The sequence below is a fragment of the Podarcis raffonei genome, chromosome 11, assembly GCF_027172205.1.
Source record: "Podarcis raffonei isolate rPodRaf1 chromosome 11, rPodRaf1.pri, whole genome shotgun sequence".
Lineage (NCBI taxonomy): Eukaryota > Metazoa > Chordata > Lepidosauria > Squamata > Lacertidae > Podarcis > Podarcis raffonei.
In genome coordinates, this window is record NC_070612.1 from 27,735,632 (window position 1) to 27,755,537 (window position 19,906).

General features: G+C 39.7%; 1 protein-coding gene across 4 annotated transcripts; it reads left to right on the forward strand.

Annotated features, from left to right (window-relative positions):
• The first annotated feature begins 1,960 nt into the window (after positions 1–1,960).
• MTX3 (metaxin 3) lies at positions 1,961–15,224 on the forward strand. Of its 4 annotated transcripts, none has more exons than XM_053407847.1 (9): positions 1,961–2,081; positions 3,856–3,925; positions 5,076–5,152; positions 6,628–6,720; positions 8,263–8,445; positions 9,860–9,936; positions 11,601–11,758; positions 12,110–12,198; positions 14,034–15,224. In XM_053407847.1, exons 1-9 carry the CDS (start codon positions 2,001–2,003, stop codon positions 14,142–14,144), a joined length of 939 nt encoding a protein of 312 aa, XP_053263822.1. In that variant the 5' UTR covers positions 1,961–2,000; the 3' UTR covers positions 14,145–15,224. The 4 variants fall into 4 exon arrangements, with proteins under 4 accessions (XP_053263822.1, XP_053263823.1, XP_053263825.1 ...); XM_053407849.1 differs by lacking the exon at positions 1,961–2,081 and adding an exon at positions 2,123–2,242; XM_053407848.1 differs by lacking the exon at positions 8,263–8,445.
• Positions 15,225–19,906: the final 4,682 nt, after the last annotated feature.

The following is a 19,906-nucleotide window of genomic DNA, read 5'->3' on the forward strand; positions in this document are numbered from 1 at the left end:
AGTCTATAAACTCTCCATAAAAACCCTTAACTGTTGGTAACACTGACTCAATACAATGTGGCACAAGGAATATTTGTGCTTCTGAAATACTTTTCCTTCTGCCTCCAGGTGCAATAAACATTAATTTGTCCAAATATTCTCTCTTAAAAATAGCAGTTTCCATTCTGAGCGAACGACCCATTGTGAAAACAAAGAGAACTTGAAAATTAGTTGTGCAGCAAAGAATTTTGCATCTGTTTACAAAGTGCCTCAAAAAGGTTTCCAAAACCTTTCTGAATATTAGATTCTTAAAGATGAAATAATGAGACTTGAAATTAAAAGCCTCACAGCTTTAATAACATATAAATAAAGTTTACACCACCTGTTATCTCAGAATGCCTATTGAGTAAAGTGCTTTCAAGATGAGTGCATTGCTGTTTCTATAGTAGCCCAATTGAGCTAATTCTGGGCTGTGTGAAAGTACTTTACAAATGAGGATGTATTGTACTTGCAGACATGAATACCACAAAATACAGGGACAAAATACATACGCCTGGCAGCAGGTGGGAATGGTGCATGAAGACTTAAAATGCTTCTTTTGTTAGCAAACTACTGGGAGCTGCAATTGGGGAAATTTTAGAATGGTGCAGGTGTGTATTTTAACATAGAAACCATGAAGGGTTGCCACCTTTGTTCTGGCAAAATACAGGACAGGGTAGGGTGGATGATTTTTTTTTTCTTCATCTGGTGCTGAAGTGACTTCAGAACAATCCATTACAATCTATTGCAGCCTATCAGGATGCCCCTCTTAAATTTGTCACACGCACACATACACATGAATTTGTAAATCTCGGGGGGGGGGACTGCCCTGAGACCTCCAGGTATAGGGTGGTATATAAATTAAATAAATAAAAAATAAAAATAAAATCTGTCTGTTTTTGGCTACCTAGAACTTAAATACACGAACATGCATTTGGAGAGGGTCCCTAACTTGGCAGAGAGAGACCTGAAATACAGGACAAAACTATCAATACAGGACATAGGATTTTACATTAAAATACGGAGCAATCAGGTGGCAACCCTAAAGCATGGCACATCTCAGGTGATCTCAGTAACTGTGTCACTTGGCATAAATACAAGAGAAAAAAATATCTTTATGGGCTGGAGGTGGGGGGGCTAAGAACATAAGAGTCTCTTTGTAGCAGCCTTACCAAGGATTGCATCCTTAGTTGCAATGAAAGTCACAATCCTATGTACCTTATTTGGAAGCCCTACTGAACTCCGTGGGTCTTACTCCAAAGTAAACGCTATTATCCACACTTTAGGAGTAGGGTAGACAAGACACAAGAGACCCCAGTTCCTTAATAGTTGTAATGTGCATTTTTTTTAACGTCAGGTGTAGGTTGCATAACAATTTTGCATAACTATTTGGGAATAAGCCCCGCTGAGATCAAGATTTACTTTTGAATAAACAAGGTTAGGATTCCAAATTTGTCTTTGCCGGAATTATGCCGCGTTTTTCTGCTTGCAACGCATTTGTAAGGCAAGGTGCGGATCCACTAACGGAGCAAGTAAGAAGGCAGCTATTTTAATTTATTTAATCTGAAATCAACCCTTTGGCCAAACAACAGCTAGGAAGTTCATGGAGGTGGGCTTTTTTGGGTTTTGGTTTTGCACTACCAAACCTTCGTTTTTCAACGCCAATGCTTTGCCCTGATAAATTATAAATAAATATGACTACTGTAGCTGCTGCACTTTGCCCCACAACCACCACAAGAAAATATATCAAAGCCGTTGTAGGGCTGGGTATCTGCGCCGCTGCTCTAGCCCTGAGGCCGCGCAGTCAGCGAGAGGCGCTCGGTGCAGCCGCTGGAACACGTAGAAAACGTAAAAAGGGCGGAGCATCCCGCTCGGGCCTCTTTTTCGCCCCGCCCATGCCGAAGGGCGAACACTCCGCGAGGAGGGGAAGGGCGGGGCCGTGGGCGGAGCTTCGTGGGGGCAAAGGGTTTGCTGCGTCCAATATGGCGCCCGCCATGGAGCTGAGCTGCTGGGGCGGTGATTGGGGGTTGCCGTCCGTGCACGCGGAATGCCTCGTTGTCATGGTAACGGCGGGTTTGACGGGTTTGCGGGCGAAGGCCCAGATTCGGGTGTGAGGGGGAGACGGAGAGATGCTTGTGAAGAGCCGCCACAATGGATTGCACCTGGGGAGGAAAGCCTCAAACATTTCCAGTGCTGAAGGGGGAAAGCTTCCACCTATATATATTTATGCATTTTTATTTTTATTTTAATATATAAAGGAGTCTCCATCCCGCTTTTTAAAGAGCCTTTCAAAAGTGGTGTATACTTTCTGGAAATAAGCAATATCCGGCACTTAACTGTGGTATGAAACGTTGTGGATCAGAGAGCCCACTTCATGGGATGGATCCGATACGGTGTCGATGCTAGTACACGAGAGTTAATGTCACAGTAAAAAAATTAATCCTGGAGGTGTATGTGCTTGCTGTAGCGGACTGTGGCTGCAGCAGTGTTGCACATTTACCCGTGAGTCACTCCATTGGACAGAGTGAGGCTTCTGAGTGAAAATCCATAGGATTGTGCTGTAATGCACCTGTCCCTGGAATTTGAAAGTAGGACGTACTCCAATGTGCAACCGAGCACCAAAAAGATAATATAGAAATGTCCCATCAGAAAACCTTTACATATTGTCTAAAAGGACAATTTCATTTAAATCCTTAAAATCTTTTTTTAAGCACTTGGGTTTCACATATCTTCATGAGTAGGAGGAATAGAAAATGAATATAGGTTGTGTCTCCTTTCAGAGTCCACTCTTACAGCAACACTTCAAGACAGGCATTTGTTTTTTAAAAAGTAAAGTTCAGCATTTGTGACTACTGAGATGTTAACTTTGTCACTTGTGCATATTGTCACAGACTTAATCTGTTCATCCACATCTTTTTAAAAGAGAGAGCAAGCTGATATGTATTAAAAATGGTAGTTTGAGAATGGTCCATGGATATCTCCGATTGCTTTAAAGTTGTCTATGCTGTACGTCTTTTAAAAAATATGCAGTGGCTCAGTTTGCATGTAGTACTAAGTATTCGCACCTCACTGGGTCCTTCTGCCGCCACACTATTTAGAGCGAAATCATAGTTTTGCTGAGTATGAAGTGTGAACTTGGGCTTGTGGCATATATTAACAATATAGGTTGATCTCAGCCCAATTCCAGCTCTGTGTGCATGTAGTGGAATGTAACAGCTAGTGGTCACATCCAGCTAAAACAAAAGCATTTTACAGATAAATAGTTGCATGTACAGAGCCTGGCGTGCTCTGGTCCATGGGGTCATGAAGAGTCGGACACAACTAAACGACTAAATAGCAACAACAACCTTACATACCCATGAGCTGCGGGGGTGGAAAGGATTTCCTTGGGTGGAACTAGGTCAGTGTATTTTAAAACTAGTAATGCTTTCCCATAATTCCTACTGAGAAACCTGTGACCTTCAAGATGTTGTTGGATTCCAGTTTCCTTCAGTCCCAGCCAACATAGCCTATTCATCATAGATAACATAAGTTGAAATCCAGCAACCCCAGGAGAGGCACGATTTTCCCCCAGCACTGTCTTAGCTCCTCTTGGCCCCATAGCCAACTGACATCCCATTGAAGTCCATAGTAAATTGTCCATTAATTGTGACAGTTGAGTGTTGCATTTAATGTTGATTATGGCAGTGGCATAATATGACTGTGCACCCTGAGCTTTTGAGATGAGTCAGGTTATAAATCAAATAAGTAGCTTATTTACCTAACATTTACCGGTAGGTTGTCAAAATTCTGAAGAATAAAACATTGAGTTTAATTATTTTGTAACTTTCATTGCAGGCTTATGCCAGGTTTTGTGGTGCACCAATGAAAGTGAATGTTATAGATCATTTGTGGAGAGCACCAAGAGGTATTGCTTTAACATTTTACGTGTATATATTTGCATTTTAAGTCGCATCTTAAGCAGTGGTTACATTAGAAGCAGCCACTGGGACAGGGTGGTGCCACAGATCTGGCTTCACTGCTATGTACTGGGATGGACAAGGGGCAGTGGCGAGGGTGGTGTGGCACAGTGACAATTCCAGTCCAGTGCTCCTGCCAGTGTGCCCAAACCAACCCTGCCCCACTGTCACACCATCTGGGTATGCAGCACCCCTACCTCCCTGCACAGCAATTTTGGGTTACATACATACATAAAGGTAAAGGGTAAAGGGACCCCTGACCATTAGGTCCAGTCGTGACCGACTCTGGGGTTGTGGTGCTCATCTCGCTTTACTGGCTGAGGGAGCCGGCGTACAGCTTCCGGGTCATGTGGCCAGCATGACTAAGCCACTTCTGGCGAACCAGAGCAGCGCATGGAAACGCCGTTTTCCTTCCCACCAGAGCAGTACCTATTTATCTACTTGCACTTTGACGTGCTTTCGAACTGCTAGGTTGGCAGGAGTAGGGACTGAGCAATGGGAGCTCACCCCGTCGTGGGGATTCGAACCGCCGTCCTTCTGATCGGCAAGTCCTAGGCTCTGTGGTTTTACCCACAGTGCCACCCGCGTCCCTTACAGACATACATAACTATGTACAAATAGGAAGATCCTCAGCCCTGGCTTAGAACCCAGTTTTACTTTCTGTTGTGCAAAGCCAAGAGTGGATCATATCAGATGAAAGTCAGTTCAAAGTGAGCATTACATTCCAAGCTATTTGTTGCACTAGTGCAGAGAAAGACCTAGGATGTTTGAACAGGGAACAGCTTAAGGGAGTGCAGTTGCATTGTGAAAGGCCTTTTATGAATCAAATGTGGGTGTAGCAGAATGATTCTGAAGTAACAGTGCTTAGCATCATCTGAACTATGTCAGCAGGATGAAGGATCACCCCTAGCCTTCTTATGTTGAAGCTACAAAATAAGGCAATTTTTAAAAATGAGTGGCAAAAGTGAAAGCTTATATGCACCAATCCTTGATATTGAGCTGATCAGAATTCTTACATGAGCAAATTTAAACACCTGTTATGTTAGCACTAATAGAGTTGTTTTGATTGCATTATCTTGATTGATCATTTATTTTTAGGGAGTGTACCAGTACTGATATTGAATGACACCGTTATTTCTCAGCCAGCAAAAATACTAAACTTCTTAAGAAAGCAGGTGAGTTTCCATAAATAGTATCTCATATCTGGTAAGTTAAATCTTTAAAGATTCTCGAATTTCTAACTTTCATTTCAAAAGCTTTGTGAGATTTGAGGGCAAATTACTTGTGCTTTTGTTTGCTTCTTTATTTACAAAAAGGGAATAAAATGTTTCTTTCACTTGATTAAGGAATTTTTTCCCCTTCCTTAATTTTAACATTAGAAATTCAGTTGCTGGCTAGCCTGGAAGTTTCACTGAAGACTGGAAAATCAAGGAAATGACAGCTGAAAAATCAGGATATTGAGGCAGAATTCTTAAAACTGTTTCCAAAGACTAAGGAACATTCTGGAGAGAGGACACCTTTGCTAGGGTTTGACTGCCACCTCTCCCTCTCCTGTTAAGGTATGAGAACAAACAAAATGTGTCCCAAGAAATCTATAGTCTACCAGTCAATTGACTCTGCCAGCCAGACTCAATACTACTTGAACTCTTTGAGGGTTTTTGGTTTTTTTTTTACAATCAAGCAGTATATAAATAGTGTGAAATAAAATAATAAATAAAACTCACTGCAATCATTCTCTTCTAGCATATGTGAGTGCCTGGAAATCAACCTGTAAAGTGGATCCCCACCTCAGTGAAGCAGAACTTTGTTGTGCCACACAAGCCACAGCAGTGCCTGTACCCTCTATCATAGCCAGGCAGGAGCTAATGCTTTTTGCAAAATAATCCCACAGGCTACTTGTCTTTTCACCCTGAATATGGCAAAATTTCAGCTTCTGTTGACAGCACCCTGCATAGGCAAGATCAGGCGATAAACTGACGGCTGGATTTTCCTATGGAGCGCCCTATGCAATGCACAGAAAGACTTCTGTGTAAGGTGAAATGCTTGGCTGATAGAGCTTTCAGGCACTGCTGCAACTTGACTGATGCTCCAACATCAGGGACAGGATGAAAAGGTTCTCCTTGGATCCCATAGAGAGTCATTCCACAAGATCTCTTGTCTATATATTCACTAGGAGATCACTACTGTAGCTCATAAATTCCCAACTCTTTCAGATTCTGTTTGTACAATAAAAGAGCCAAACAGGAGCACAAGTAAATTTTATATTTTAGGGGAATAGAGATGCATTTTTAAACTCCATTTTTCAGGATTCACCATGACTAAATGCCGTTTAAATAGAAAGGGCATGCACACCTTAACTAAAGTGCAAGTTGATTTTGTTAAAATATCCCCATTAGTTTGACTTCAGGCAAATTGATCTTAGAATTAAGTGCCTCTGTAACTTCAGCAGTCAACACTATTGTTAAACATTGAAACCATTAACTTGGAGGAAAAGTTAAGTGTTTAATTTTATTATTTATTGCTTTTCTGTTTTTTGAAACAATATATAATTCACTTTTTACAGGAACCTTCAATTGTTGGCTTTATTTTCTCTTTGGAAAGTTTCATATGACTGCTTGCTGCATTAATGTATTGCCTTTTTCATTGGCAGAAATATAATGCTGATTATGAGTTGTCTACAAAAGAAGGAGCAGACACACTGGCGTACATTGCACTACTCGAAGAAAAATTACTTCCTGCTGTGGTAAGATACAGTTATTGTTTGTGACCAAAGTTTTGCAGTGCCACCCACCCAAAGTCAATAACATGCTTATTCAGTTCATTGAAATTAATGTGTCTTGAACTTCTTGTGTGTTCCCATGAGACGTCTTAGGAGTCAGTAATCACCATTAAAATCAGATCTCTTTAAAATCAGCTTTCATATTAAAGAGCTCAGTGACAATAGGGTTAGTTCAGTAAACTGAAAGCAAGAGTTTGGACAGCTGTGTGGGCCTTCCAGACATTGTTGGACTCCCAGTCCCATCATCCCTGACTATTGGCTATGCTGGCTGGAACTGAGAGGAGCTGGAGTGCAACATCATCAGGAAGGCCACAGATTTCCCACCCCTGCTCTGTGGCTTTGTTCTCACAAACAGTAGACATGGTGGTAAACATCTGTCTGGGTTTTATTACTTCACTCTGTAGATGAAGACTTACATAACTAAATTTTTCCTATACAGAAATTCTTTCCGCAAAGAAACCTAGAAATAGATGAGTTCTAGTGTGGTTTTAATGAAAGTTGTATGTGATAAGCTTCTATTGCTCATATAAAAAGCACAAAATCCTAAAAACAAAGTTAAACTAATCAAGCAGATGCAATATACAGTGGTACCTCGCAAGACGAATGCCTCGCAAGACGAAAAACGCGCAAGACGAAAGAGTTTTCCGTTTTTTGAGTCGTTCCGCAAGACGAATTTCCCTATGGGCTTGCTTCGCAAGACGAAACGTCTTGCGAGTTCTTGCGAGTTTGTTTCCTTTTTCTTAAAGCCGCTAAGCCATTAATAGCCGCTAAGCCGCTAATAGCCGCTAAGCCGCTAATAGCCGTGCTTTGCAAGACGAAAAAACCGCAAGACGAAGAGACTCGTGGAACGGATTAATTTCGTCTTGCGAGGCACCACTGTACAATAGCTCATTACCAAATGTTTTCTGGGTAGATCTTGCACTAGATACAAAATGGCAGGAGAAGAACAGCCACAGACTTTCTTAGACCTTGACTTACCCATAATGTGCTAGGTTTTTATGCGAAGTTTGCAGTCTGCTATTTGTAAAGACTAGGCCAGTAATGTCACAGAAGTTCAGGTAATGGATAGAGGAGTAATGGATAGAGTATGTGTGTTTTTTAAACAAGTTACTTTTCACTGTTCTGAAACACTGCTGACATGGTAGGAATAATTTAAATTGAATATAAATTGCTTCTTTAAAAATAATATGCTTGGTATAATTTGACTTTTCTTATTACCTGTATAGTGCAGTCCTATTCATGTCTACTCAGAAGAAGGCCCCATTGAGTTCATTGGGACTTATTTTCATGTAAAAAATTAATTATTTAAAATGTGTTTGCATATCTGTAATAGTCTTAACTTTATTTCCACTCTGCTGAGAAAATAACTTGGTTCTTGAACACTGAGACAGGCTTATTAGATCCCCCAAAATCTATTGGTAAACAAAAACAGGTTTGATTTTTTTTAGTAACAGGGAGGCTGATGTTCATTATCGAATGTTAACATTCTTTGTCATCATGATATAGCTGCACACTTTCTGGGTTGAAGCTGATAATTACTACAATGTGACAAAACCATGGTTTGCTTCAAGGATTCCATTTCCATTGAGTTGGTATCTGCCTAGAAAGATGTCTGGGGAAGCCCTTAATAGGATCTTGCTGACAAAGGGAGGGCCTCCGCTCTACAGTCTCACTGAAGTGGAAGCACAGGTATATTTTGCTTTATGAGTAATTTAGGCCTATAATCGATGCAGATGTACTAGAATTGGAGGCTAAATATGATGGTGCTTGTTTTAATACTTTTTGAGACAATAGATTTCTTCAAGGTAATGTTGGAAGGATCAGTGAAGTTTACTGGTCCAACAACTTCCTTGATCAACCAGTGGTTCAAAAGAAGTTTCGGGAGAGGGCTTTCGTGATTCTCCTTCATTTTAGTTGCCACTTGAAATTTCCCATGCCTTATGTTATTGTTCTGGTTAACAAATTTGTCAACCCATGCAGATGGAAAGAACTAGTGTTTTGCATTCTTTCTGCCTGGCATCTCTTCACTCATGTTTTGGGGAGGGACTGGTGTGTTTTATGCCAGGTGGACTGATTCTGCCTTCTTCTGCTGTAGTGCTCTGATGGATTGAATATTAGTTTTATGTTATAATGAAGTTTTTAAAAATTGAATACATTGTTTTAACTGTATTTTGTAAACTACTCTGGATCTTAACCAATGAAGGGTGGCATAATAAACAAACAAACAAACAAACAAACAAACAAATAAATAAATAAAGACATTTTGTTACTAGCTGAAGCTTTTGAACAGTTTTCAAAGACAAGCTCACATATTGCAGATCGCAGTAACTAATCCACAAGATGATCAAGACATGGATAGCAAACATAAGACGCTCATATTCCAGCAGGGTACAGGAATAACGCAGTCACATAGGGAACATGCTGGTGGTTGGAGGGAGACACTCTTGCAAACAAGTAAAAAAATAAGCCAGCATACAAAGGAGTGGCCACAGGCATGTTATGTATATGTGTGCCCAAGGACACATAACAATTTCTCAAATATTGGGTTATAGCCACTACATTTTACTCAGAGTACTCCCATTGAAATTACAGTTGTACCTTGGAAGTCGTACGGAATCTGTTCTGGAAGTCCGTTTGACTTCCAAAACGTTCAGAAACCAAATTGTGGCTTCTGATTGGCTGCAGGAAGCTCCTGCAGCCAATCAGAAGCCGCGGAAGCCCCGCCGGACATTTGGGTTTCAAAAGAACGTTCACAAACCGGAACAATCACTTCTGGGTTTGCGGCATTCGGGAGCCAAAATGTCCAGGTTCCAGGGCGTTCAGGATCCAAGGTATGACTATAATGGACAATATTAATTTGGGTCCATTAATTTTCAGTGAATCTACTTTGAATAAAACTTTGTTGGCTAGAACTCATTATTTGGGGGTTATGTGTGTGCATATCTTTCAGACTCTAAATTGAAGTAGTATGCTTTGGGCCTTTTTTAATCTGGGTTGTGCCACAGAGATTCTTAGCTATGCATCATCCATGTACTAAATTAATTTGAGATGAGCTCCTAGAAAAGGTGGTATGCAAATAAACTTTGATGTTTGTTTGTTTTAGATCTACAGAGATGCCAAGGAATGCCTGAATCTTCTATCAAACAGACTGGGGACGTCTCCATTTTTCTTTGGAAACATGTGAGTACAGAATGTTTACAGTGTTTGCAACATATGCGGTGTTAATGCCAAAATACTTGTGTATGCTTTCCGGTTTTCTTTTTCCTTGTGAACGAAACATAGATTTTTGGTATGTATTCAAGTTTTAAAATCAGATGTCATTCTTCTAGTGCTTGTCAAACCACAGGGTGACCAATTAAATGTACTAGAGGCAAATAAAAATATGAACAAGAGCTCACCAGCGGTGAACTTGGCTTGCTCCTGGCTATGCAAGTGAAATGACACATTTGCATGCTAGGGAATTGATTGCTGGCTCAGCCATCAGCCATCAGTCTTCCCTTGTGCCTCAGGCAGGCAGTGTGATTTCTGTTCTCTTTTCTTTTTAATTAAAAGCACATCCCTGTTTGTTTATCTATTTATCATTTTTTGCTTAATTTTTTTAAAAAAAACCCCGTTTGAAGTGCATTTTTTCCCCACGTTGCGGGTGGTATAGTGACAGATACGCAGGTGCCAGCCAATCAGTCCTGTGCAAAGCTTGCCTCTGTTGCAGCCTTGAAGAATCAGGACTTTTTGGAGCTTGACCCTACAGAGGAATAGATAGGTTGCAGCTGAACAACCTAACTTAACTGCCCTATACATGGTATGTCTTCGTTCCATGTGATCTGTTCCCTGCACAGTTGGTGACTGTTATTTTGTTTAAAAAAACTTGGATAATGAAAACCAGACCATGCCTGCCCTATTTACAGATTTTTATTTCTAAGAGCACATTGGCACATTGTTTTGGGGAGAGTCTTATCCTCATTGGATATACTGTACTGCAGTCAACCTTCCTGTTCCACAGGATACCCATTTTTGAATTGTTTCAGTCTGTGTACCACCTGCACTTCAGACAGAAGAGAGGAGTCAATCACCTCAATTGTTGCTGCGATTCTGACCTTTCATGCCAAACACTGTTTTCCTTCTAAGAACTCGTCTTATATTCTTTTTAAAAAATTACCACAGTGGTGGTCGTAGAAGCCACTTCAAGTGTGGCTCAGTCAGTAATGCTGGCACAGGAAATAATTACGTGATTTGACCTGCCTGTGCAGTTTTTCAGTCAAAATGTTGCTGGAACAGCATGGAACTATTTGGCAGAAGAAAGGGGTACAAATGCTCCAAATAAGCAAAAAATAAATAAAAATCTATCCCAATGCAGATGTTGGAGTAATCTGTGAACCAAATCTGAGTTTTGTTGATGGCATGTGATCACCAGATATTCCATTTATCAGCTCTTGTATATCTGTACCAAGGGAGCAGCTGAAACTATGACAGTGTTCAACATTAATGTCTCTAAACAGACTTGGGACATGACAGCAGCTGCTGTTTTGTAATTATATGTGCAGCCTGCAGGCAGTTGAATCTTGTTCATTGTCTATTAAAATGCCATGCCATGAATATCTTTCTCTTTTATCCCATTAATGGAGATATTTTATGACAAAACGCAATCTTACTAAACTGTTGTGAAAATAAGACTATACCATATGTTGAGTCAAACATGTTTTTAATCTTCCATCATGGGTTTAATTCCACATTAGCACTCATGTTATTTTGCTAAATACGAGCTACACTTTGCTTGATATTTTTCTCTGTTTAGAAAGTGTCTTACAGAATTTGAGATATCCGTATCCCATGTTTGTTACCCCTAGGCCTACAACTCTTGATGCCTTTGTGTTTGGTTTTCTTGCTCCTCTTTATAAAGTACCGTTCCCCAAAACCCAGCTACAAGATCATTTGAAGCAGCTTCCCAATTTATGTCACTTCTGTGATGACATTCTGATTTGCTACTTCAGATCAAACTTGTCAGGTAAGCCATATGCTTCTCTTTCAACATGTGTTACATTTTCATACGAGGTATATCTATATTTGCACTGAATCTGTATGGCTCTGGAAGTCTTACCATTTAAAATTTTCTCTGCTGTGGAATGGAAGTAGCCGAGGATTTGGTTTGTGGTGGGGAGGTGAAATTGATTTTTCAGACTTACCCATTGGCACTTGGTTGGCCACTGTGAGAACAGGTTGCTGGACTAGGTGGGCCATTGACCTGATTCAGCAGACCCTTCTTATGTTCTGTTCCCTGATGAAAATAAGGAAATGCTTTCTAAATGTAGTTTCAGTCCCTCCTAACTTTCTGTTTCTGTGTGCATTGCTTATTTAGGTGCCACTCCAGCAGGTCAAGACACAGTTGATGCAAATCTACAGAAACTCACACAGCTTGTAAACAAAGAATCCAACTTAATTGAAAAGGTCATTTTTGTTTCTGTCTTTTTGTATTTTTCTGATTTTCTTGTTGATAACTAGGGATCAAATTAGGCATGACCATGGCAGTTCAATGTGTTTGGACCATTTCTGTCTAATCAAGTTGAAAGAGAGGATGGAAATCAGAAAAGGGACACATGAGTGAAGAGAGTAAAACCTGTCCAGCTTTCCGATAGCTTGTCAGCCCAAGTGCTTTCTCCCTCTGCCAAGCTGTGATGCTGAAGTTGCCCTTGGCTTAACTTGAAGGAAAGCATTTGAGGAGCAGGGTTGCACTGGATGAAGGATAATTCTGCATTTCTCCCCATTAGGTTCCATTTGCTTTAAAATCAGGGCCCCTCTTCCTAGTCACTGTCATGTAATTTTCAGGTTAATTTTAGCAATTACATACTCTGAAATACTTGTTTCAGGGTATGCATATTATATTGCATACCTTAGAAAATTCATTTTCTTCAAAGGTGAGCTAGACAGCAGTACACAAGTCGCTTATATTTACTTCAGTAGGAGTATCAAGAATGAACCCTGGATTTCAACACTCATGTACAGAGTTGGAACATGGAATGTATTACCAGGTGCAAAAGCATATGAATGATACTTAAGGACATTGGCACGCATCACATCAGTTCATAATGTGCTTTTTGAATGTGACCACCTATAATAATCTGAAAAAATCCTGCAAATAAAAATAATATGGCTACATTTTGTTTTGATTGTTTCAGGTTCTATTTCTTCCATCAGAAATTAATTCATTTGCATTCCTACATCAATTGCTTCTGAAGCGCCTTGTTTTCTTGAATGCATTTTTCTCAGCTGTAACAACTCGTGTGGTGGGGCATGGTGTTGCTGCAGCTTACCTGGGCGGGCGGGGGTGGGGCATGGTGGCAGTGAGGTCAGGACTGAGCAAGTGCATCAGAAAGAGTGCTGGATTGGTTCCACTTGTGCATCCACACAGCTCCAACTCTCCCTCTGCTCTGCACTACCCCAGCCCTGTTCAAGGAAATGCAGTAACACCAGTGTCAGGAGGACTGCTCCATCCTGCTCCACCAGCCACTACTGTCTTACCAGTCCTTGCCTAATGGACTCTTTTTAGATGGTTGCCATCTTCACATAATGTTGGAAAATACTGGCAACTCATTATTGCTGTAATTTTACTTTTAATCTGTGTTCAGATTAAACTCATTTTCTAAAGCTAGATAACCTTGCTAGATTTTGCCAGGAGTGTTGAAGAAGTTATTTTGAAGTGTTATCCTAGAGTCATGTGAGATCTTCTTTTCAATGAGTGGCTTCTGTGCAGCTAGAGTAGCATTTAAATGTTCCAGTCAGACAGGTGGGGGCCAATTTTGTGCGTCTCACCCATGGAAGTGGCATTGTGCTGGAAGAGGGGAAGGCAGTTCCTATGAGAAAGACCCATGCATTGGACCCTTCCCATGTGATTAAGTCAGTTAAACATCATGCCAGTTGTGTCTCCGCCTTTACAAAAAATGCATCTCCTACATATCCGCAGTAACATTTAAGGGGTCCTGACTCTTGTTTATGTACGTATGATAGGTCAAGTAGTACACAATATGATAAATACATTTATGGATAAGCAAGAACTAGGCTTGCTAAGTGCAGTCTGAAAGCTAAAATATCAAGGAATGATGAATCACATCCATGAGGAGTTCTATTGAACATTCACATTGGTCTGGTCTCCTTGATCTCAGTTAGACCACACTAGTGCATATCTAGAAAACAGCTTTGTAGAGCACATTTCTGAATCTTTGTGAAGATTTTGTTATAGATATCTTCTTTAGATATATGAATTGCTGTTTATGTTGTTTCTGCAGATGGATGATAACCTTCGTAAGAGTCCTCAGCACCCTCCGCGTAAGCTGACAACTCTCAAACTTTCTACAGGTGGGGAAGGAAATAGCTCACCAAACCGCTTATCACCCTGAGAGTTTTAGTTGTCATATTTATGTGTGTGATTAGAAGCTGACATCAAATCTGAACAATCTTTGCACTAATTCTGTAGGTACATGAAGCGAGGTAAAAATGTGAATTGGCAAATAGGCACAAGCGCATTCATTTAACCAATGCTATTTTTGTCACATAAGGAACCAGTAAAAGTCTAAGTTAAGCACAGACAGAATTGTTGAGTAATTGTACAATGCCGTATGAGGTCACCATAAGTGCTGCATAATGCTTGCCTTTTAGGGTTAGTTGACCGAAAGCTAAGATTCCACTTTGGAATATGCAAATGCATCACCATTTTCTGCTAGACGCTTTTGATTTTGGCTGCAATCATGTTATAGCTCAACTTGGTTGTTGCATGTGAAGTAGCTACTTAAGCATTTGTATAGATTTCCAATGTGGTTCAAATACAGAGAGAAAATGAAAATGTCGGTCTTTTGTGACAGGTAAGCTGACAAGCAGTTAGAAGGTATTTGCCATTTTGTTTTTTCAGGTAATGATCAGTGTATGTTGGCCATTTTTAAATGACTATAGAGTTGAAAAACTAAACTGATCACTTGGGAACATTAATTAGAATTTATTTTCAGATTTGGTCTTAATCAGGAAAAGAATAAGCTTGACCAACTTCTGTGATAGTATGCCTACATTCAAAATGTCAGTACATAGATTGACAGTATCAATCAATGCATGTAAGAGGTCAAGTTAGAAACCCTGCTGCAGGCCAAGACTGAATATGTAGTATTGACATTGTCTCGCTTTACTTTGTCTGCCCCTGCAGTTTCATTAGCTTCTTGTTTTTATATATTTATTCAATATCAAACCCCCAAATAATCTAGATTTTTCCCTAGATTAGTAACTTTCATTGTTGGGTATAAAGAGATATTGCCCTGGCATAAAGCTCAAACTAAACTGCCCAGTGCACTGAAACAACAGGGACACCCCACCATTTGTTACCAATGCATACTGACACTGTAGTAAGTAAGTAAGCAAGCACATACACTGTACATACATTGGAACTTCTACATGCGTGGGAAGCCCTAGATCAAGCCAGTAGCAGCAGAGGTTGCACTGTTGCTCTTCTAGCTGCCCAACACAGCAGGCCACTGGCTTGCTGAGAAGGGAGGGGGAGGCACAGGGAGCCTGGCCCAGTATGTGGGAGGGGGAATGTCATATTGACTCCATTATCGCATGCTGCACTGGACCAAGCTGCCTGCAACTCACCCCTCCCCTCTCCCTCTTGGAAAGCACCAGAGACCTGCTATGCTGGGAAGCCAGGTGAGCAATGGTGCCCCACTACACCAATTGTTACTAGATCAGGCTGGCAATTTTTTATGGTGATAGTAATTGTAATTTCAAATTATGAGCAGCTGCTATCAACTGGTCCAAAAGTTCCATTAATAAATCAAGGTTTGCAACTATTGGACTGGGGGTGAGTGCCTAAAAAAACAGGTGCTTTGGGAGTATTTTACAGCAAGCTGTGCATTTTGAAAACAGCGTTGATCTCTGTGCTGTTGCAGAGGCCTCCGTGGTGTGGGGTACCTGCCAGGTTCGAAGCAGCTCTTTATGCACTGCTTCCAGGTGCCACAAAGTGGCAACACACCGCAGAAGCCTGTTTGAGGTCTCAGCACGCTAGATGAAATATAGGCTGTGCAAAACTGGGTTAAGGGCCATGGGCCATCAGTTGCCGTCCCCTATTCTAAGGACTGACTCAAAATTTCCAATATATCAACAATATTTTTGAAAAGCTACTTGGCCAAAATGGCAACTGCCATTAACCAATGTATCTTATGGTATCTGATTCCCAAGAAACAGTTTTCATATGTATATAAGATAGTTTTCTTTTCATCTGACTTCGTTTTGCCAAGTCAAACAAATCTGATATTTTTCTCTAAATTACCTCCAGTATTCTGTATATGTAGACAAATAGCTGTACAAACAAACCTGTAAATAATGTATATACATGTATTTGCAGAGTATTTATAAACCTAAGGAATGTAAAGATCCTTAATGTATCTTGTTGTTTATAACAATAATTTTGGATGTCTAACAAGAATAAATTTAAGTTTCATGTTACTTCCTGAATGTTTGCTTTGGTTATTTAAAGCTGGAGATGTCACACACCAAATCATGATAATCATAAGGATATATGTTAAAGCAAAAACTATTTGTGTCTAATCTTGCAAGGGACATCAGATGAGATAATATTACTTGGTTTATACAACATTCATAACACAAACATGGTTTTGTCTGCTTTGTAAGCATTTGTGACTGATCAAGAAAATTGTGTATTTGTATTGCTACAGTCCTAGGAATATTTACCTGCAGGGCAAATGACTTGAAAGTGTGATTTACTTCCAAGTTAAACACACATAGGATCAGACTGCACAAATGGTGCACTCTTTTGTGCCAATGAAAAAGTCACCACACCATTTTAAATGTTTCATATTTGGAGCAGTGTTTTCTATAGAAGAGCTGGCCCTTAAAGACTGTGATGGAGAGAAAAGTAAAATGATTACTCAGATTCCCTAGTACATAACATTTTACTGCAAAGTATTGTTCTTGTCTAATACAATAGAAAATACGCGTTGCATTTCTTTTTAGAAAAAGTAATCTCATTTGTGGGAGAAGACAGGAAGTTCAGTTATGAGGGAAATGCATTGTGAAGTATTGTTTCTATTTTTGGGTGTCCTGGTTGAAAGAGCAAAATCTGTGGATGATCACCAAGGAAGAGACATGTAGATTTTAGCAGAAATTTTAGCCAGTTCAGAGGTAGGTCATAGATTAGTAAAATGTGTTTCTGTTTCAAAGAAATGTCATGTTTTATTTAATAGGAAATGCTGTAGCACAAGGGTTTCCAGACTGTGGTCCACAGACCACCAGTGACCTGTTAGCTTTATTCTAATGGTCCACAGCATGTCTGTAAAAGTACAAGCGAAACCCTTATAGCATCTAGAGCACAGCATATTTGTCGCAGGGGCTCCTCATTTGTGGAGTACTCTCCCGAGGGAAGTTCGCCTGGTGCCTTCATTATACACCTTTAGCTGCCAGGCCAAAACCTTCCTCTTCATAGAATCGTAGAACCATAGAATTTAAAGTTGGAAGAGGTCACAAGGGTCATCTAGTACAACCCCCTGCAGTGCAGGAATCTTTTGCCTAATATGGGGCTCGAACCTACGACTCTGAGATTAAGAGGCTCATGCTCTACCAACTGAGCTATCCCTCCCAGCAACCAGGCCTTTGGCTGATTAACATCCTTTAAAAAAACATTTTAGTTATAGGTTTTCTGTTGTAAACTCATCTCATTTTCCATTCATATACACTTAAAGTAATTCCTTTGGACTTCCCACCCAACATCCCATGACAGTTCTTTGTACATCTTAGCTGCATATACAATACAGCAGTACCTCGGGTTACATACGCTTCAGGTTACATTTGCTTCAGGTTACAGACTCTGCTAACCCAGAAATAGTACCTCGGGTTAAGAACTTTGCTTCAGGGTGAGAACAGAAATCGTGCTCCGATGGTGCAGCAGCAGCGGGAGGCCCCATTAGCTAAAGTGGTGCTTCAGGTTAAGAACAGTTTCAGGTTGAGAATGGGCCTCCGGAATGAATTAAGTACTTAACCCGAGGTACCATTGTAATACCTTCACCCTATTTGGCTGATTAACATCCTATACCCTTTTAAATGTGTTCAAGGGAAGGGAAGGGGGTGGTTGGTTGGTTCTTGTTTTTATTATATATTTTGTGTTTTTATATTGTATTTTTGTGCTGTAAACCACCCTGAGATTTATGCATGAAGGGCGGTATACAGATTTAACAAATAAAATAAAAATAAATTACAATTGCTACAACAGGCAGAAAAATTATTAAGACTTTTGTCTGTGGCTTTGCCCATCATTGGATGGTTGCCCCCAGAGGCTGTCCATTTGTTGCTTAATTGATGCAGAATCTGGGCATGCACTTAGCTGAGAGGAAAGACACATGAACAAAAAACCATGGCTGCTTAAGGCACTTTTATGATAACCTACTTGACTGAAGCCAGCATACATTCCTACTTTTGTTCCTTAATCTTTCACTAGTTTGCTTAGTAAAATAGCCTAGCTATTAAGCCTAATGGTTTCATTGGGTGGGGCGGGGTGGTGAAATGTGGTTTAGACATAGGCAGGGAAATATTTTTACCTTGATATATAAAAATGGAATTCCTAAGCATCTTCAAGGACAAGCTTTAATTCTGTTGCTTTTTTCAAGAAAGAAATTTGGGAACGAGCATGTGAGCTTGTATTCTTACAAAGTTGCAGCATACTCACTAGAATTTAATTGCTTTAAAAATATTGTTGAAGTTGCTTATAGTTAAAGTGGTTTTCCAGATATATTAAGGTATGTATCTTCAGTTACTGCATTTTTATTGCTTTTGGCAGTGCAGAGAGAACTACTTACATGCTGTTTCTCTAACCCTTTACTGAATATGTGAGCTTTCACAGCTAGGCTTTTAAAGATCTTTTTGGTGCAAAACAAATGCAACGAGATGTGACATACTGAATTCCTGCTATCCAAGTTGTCGATCCTCTCTTGTTATTGGTCTCAGTTCAGCTGAGTACTTCCAGTTCTTAAAGAACCAGAATGCTTTTTGGACTCAGAATCCAGAAATCCATAGGGAAAGTTACCTAACTACTTGATTAGGATGTTTTTTTAAAAAAAAATTAATTATTCTAATTTTCACATGGGACCTGGATTTGGGTTAGGAGGAGATTGGAGTTGTGGGGGCCTTCAGTTTTGGAGGGATTTTGAAACACGTCTTGAAATATCTTTTGGACTTTAGTTTTGACTATGGAGAATGGGCTGACCTGTCGAGAAGGAATAAAGACATTGTTAGGTTCCCCGAGATCTACTCCTCAGCGCCAAAGGAAGGAAATTAAGAACAAGATCAGCAGAAGATAAAGTAAAGTGTATATATAAATATGAAGAAGATCTGCAGAAAGGACATGGAAAAGAGTTAAGAGCCTCGGACAGAAGATCACCAGGTTGATGGACCATATGGAATTGATAGAAAGGACTGGCAGAATCCGAGACCAGGGAGAAGGTGGAAGAAGATTGGAAAAAAGTTTAAAATTTATTTATAGAAATATTGTAAAATTAATGAGTGTTAGAAAAATGTTGGAATGAAATTACATGGCTTTAGTAGAAATGTTATAAGGAGTTAAGTACAAATAAGTTTTATGGTATTAATGGTAAGATAAGGTTAAAATAAATTAAGATAATTATATGACAGAAAACAGAGAAAGATGGAAAGGATTTGCTGAAATAATTAATAACTAGAATACAAAAAAGGGAGGTGTGAGGAGGTCGATGAAACAAGTAAATGAAAGACAAAGATATGGAAATATTGGATGTGTTTTTAATTGCTTTTGCTTTTGCTTTTGTTTTGATGTATTGTTTTTTGTTTTTTATGTATTGTAATGTATTGATTTGTTTTGTTTAATCTTTCTCTTTTTTCCTTCTTTCTGTAATCTTTAAACTTTTAATAAATATTATTTTAAAAAAAAATTCACAGTCAAAATTTCCTGATAGTGTCATATGGAGCCACTTTTTGGGCTAAAGACAGAATTCATGGGTACTTGCTTCTAAGTAAATATACATATGGAGAAGGCTACAAGGATACCTCCAATAAATCACATAGTTTAGCTGCACATGTATTTTTATTTATTTGCATCAGAATTCTTTAATAATTCTGCTGTCGACTTGTTTGA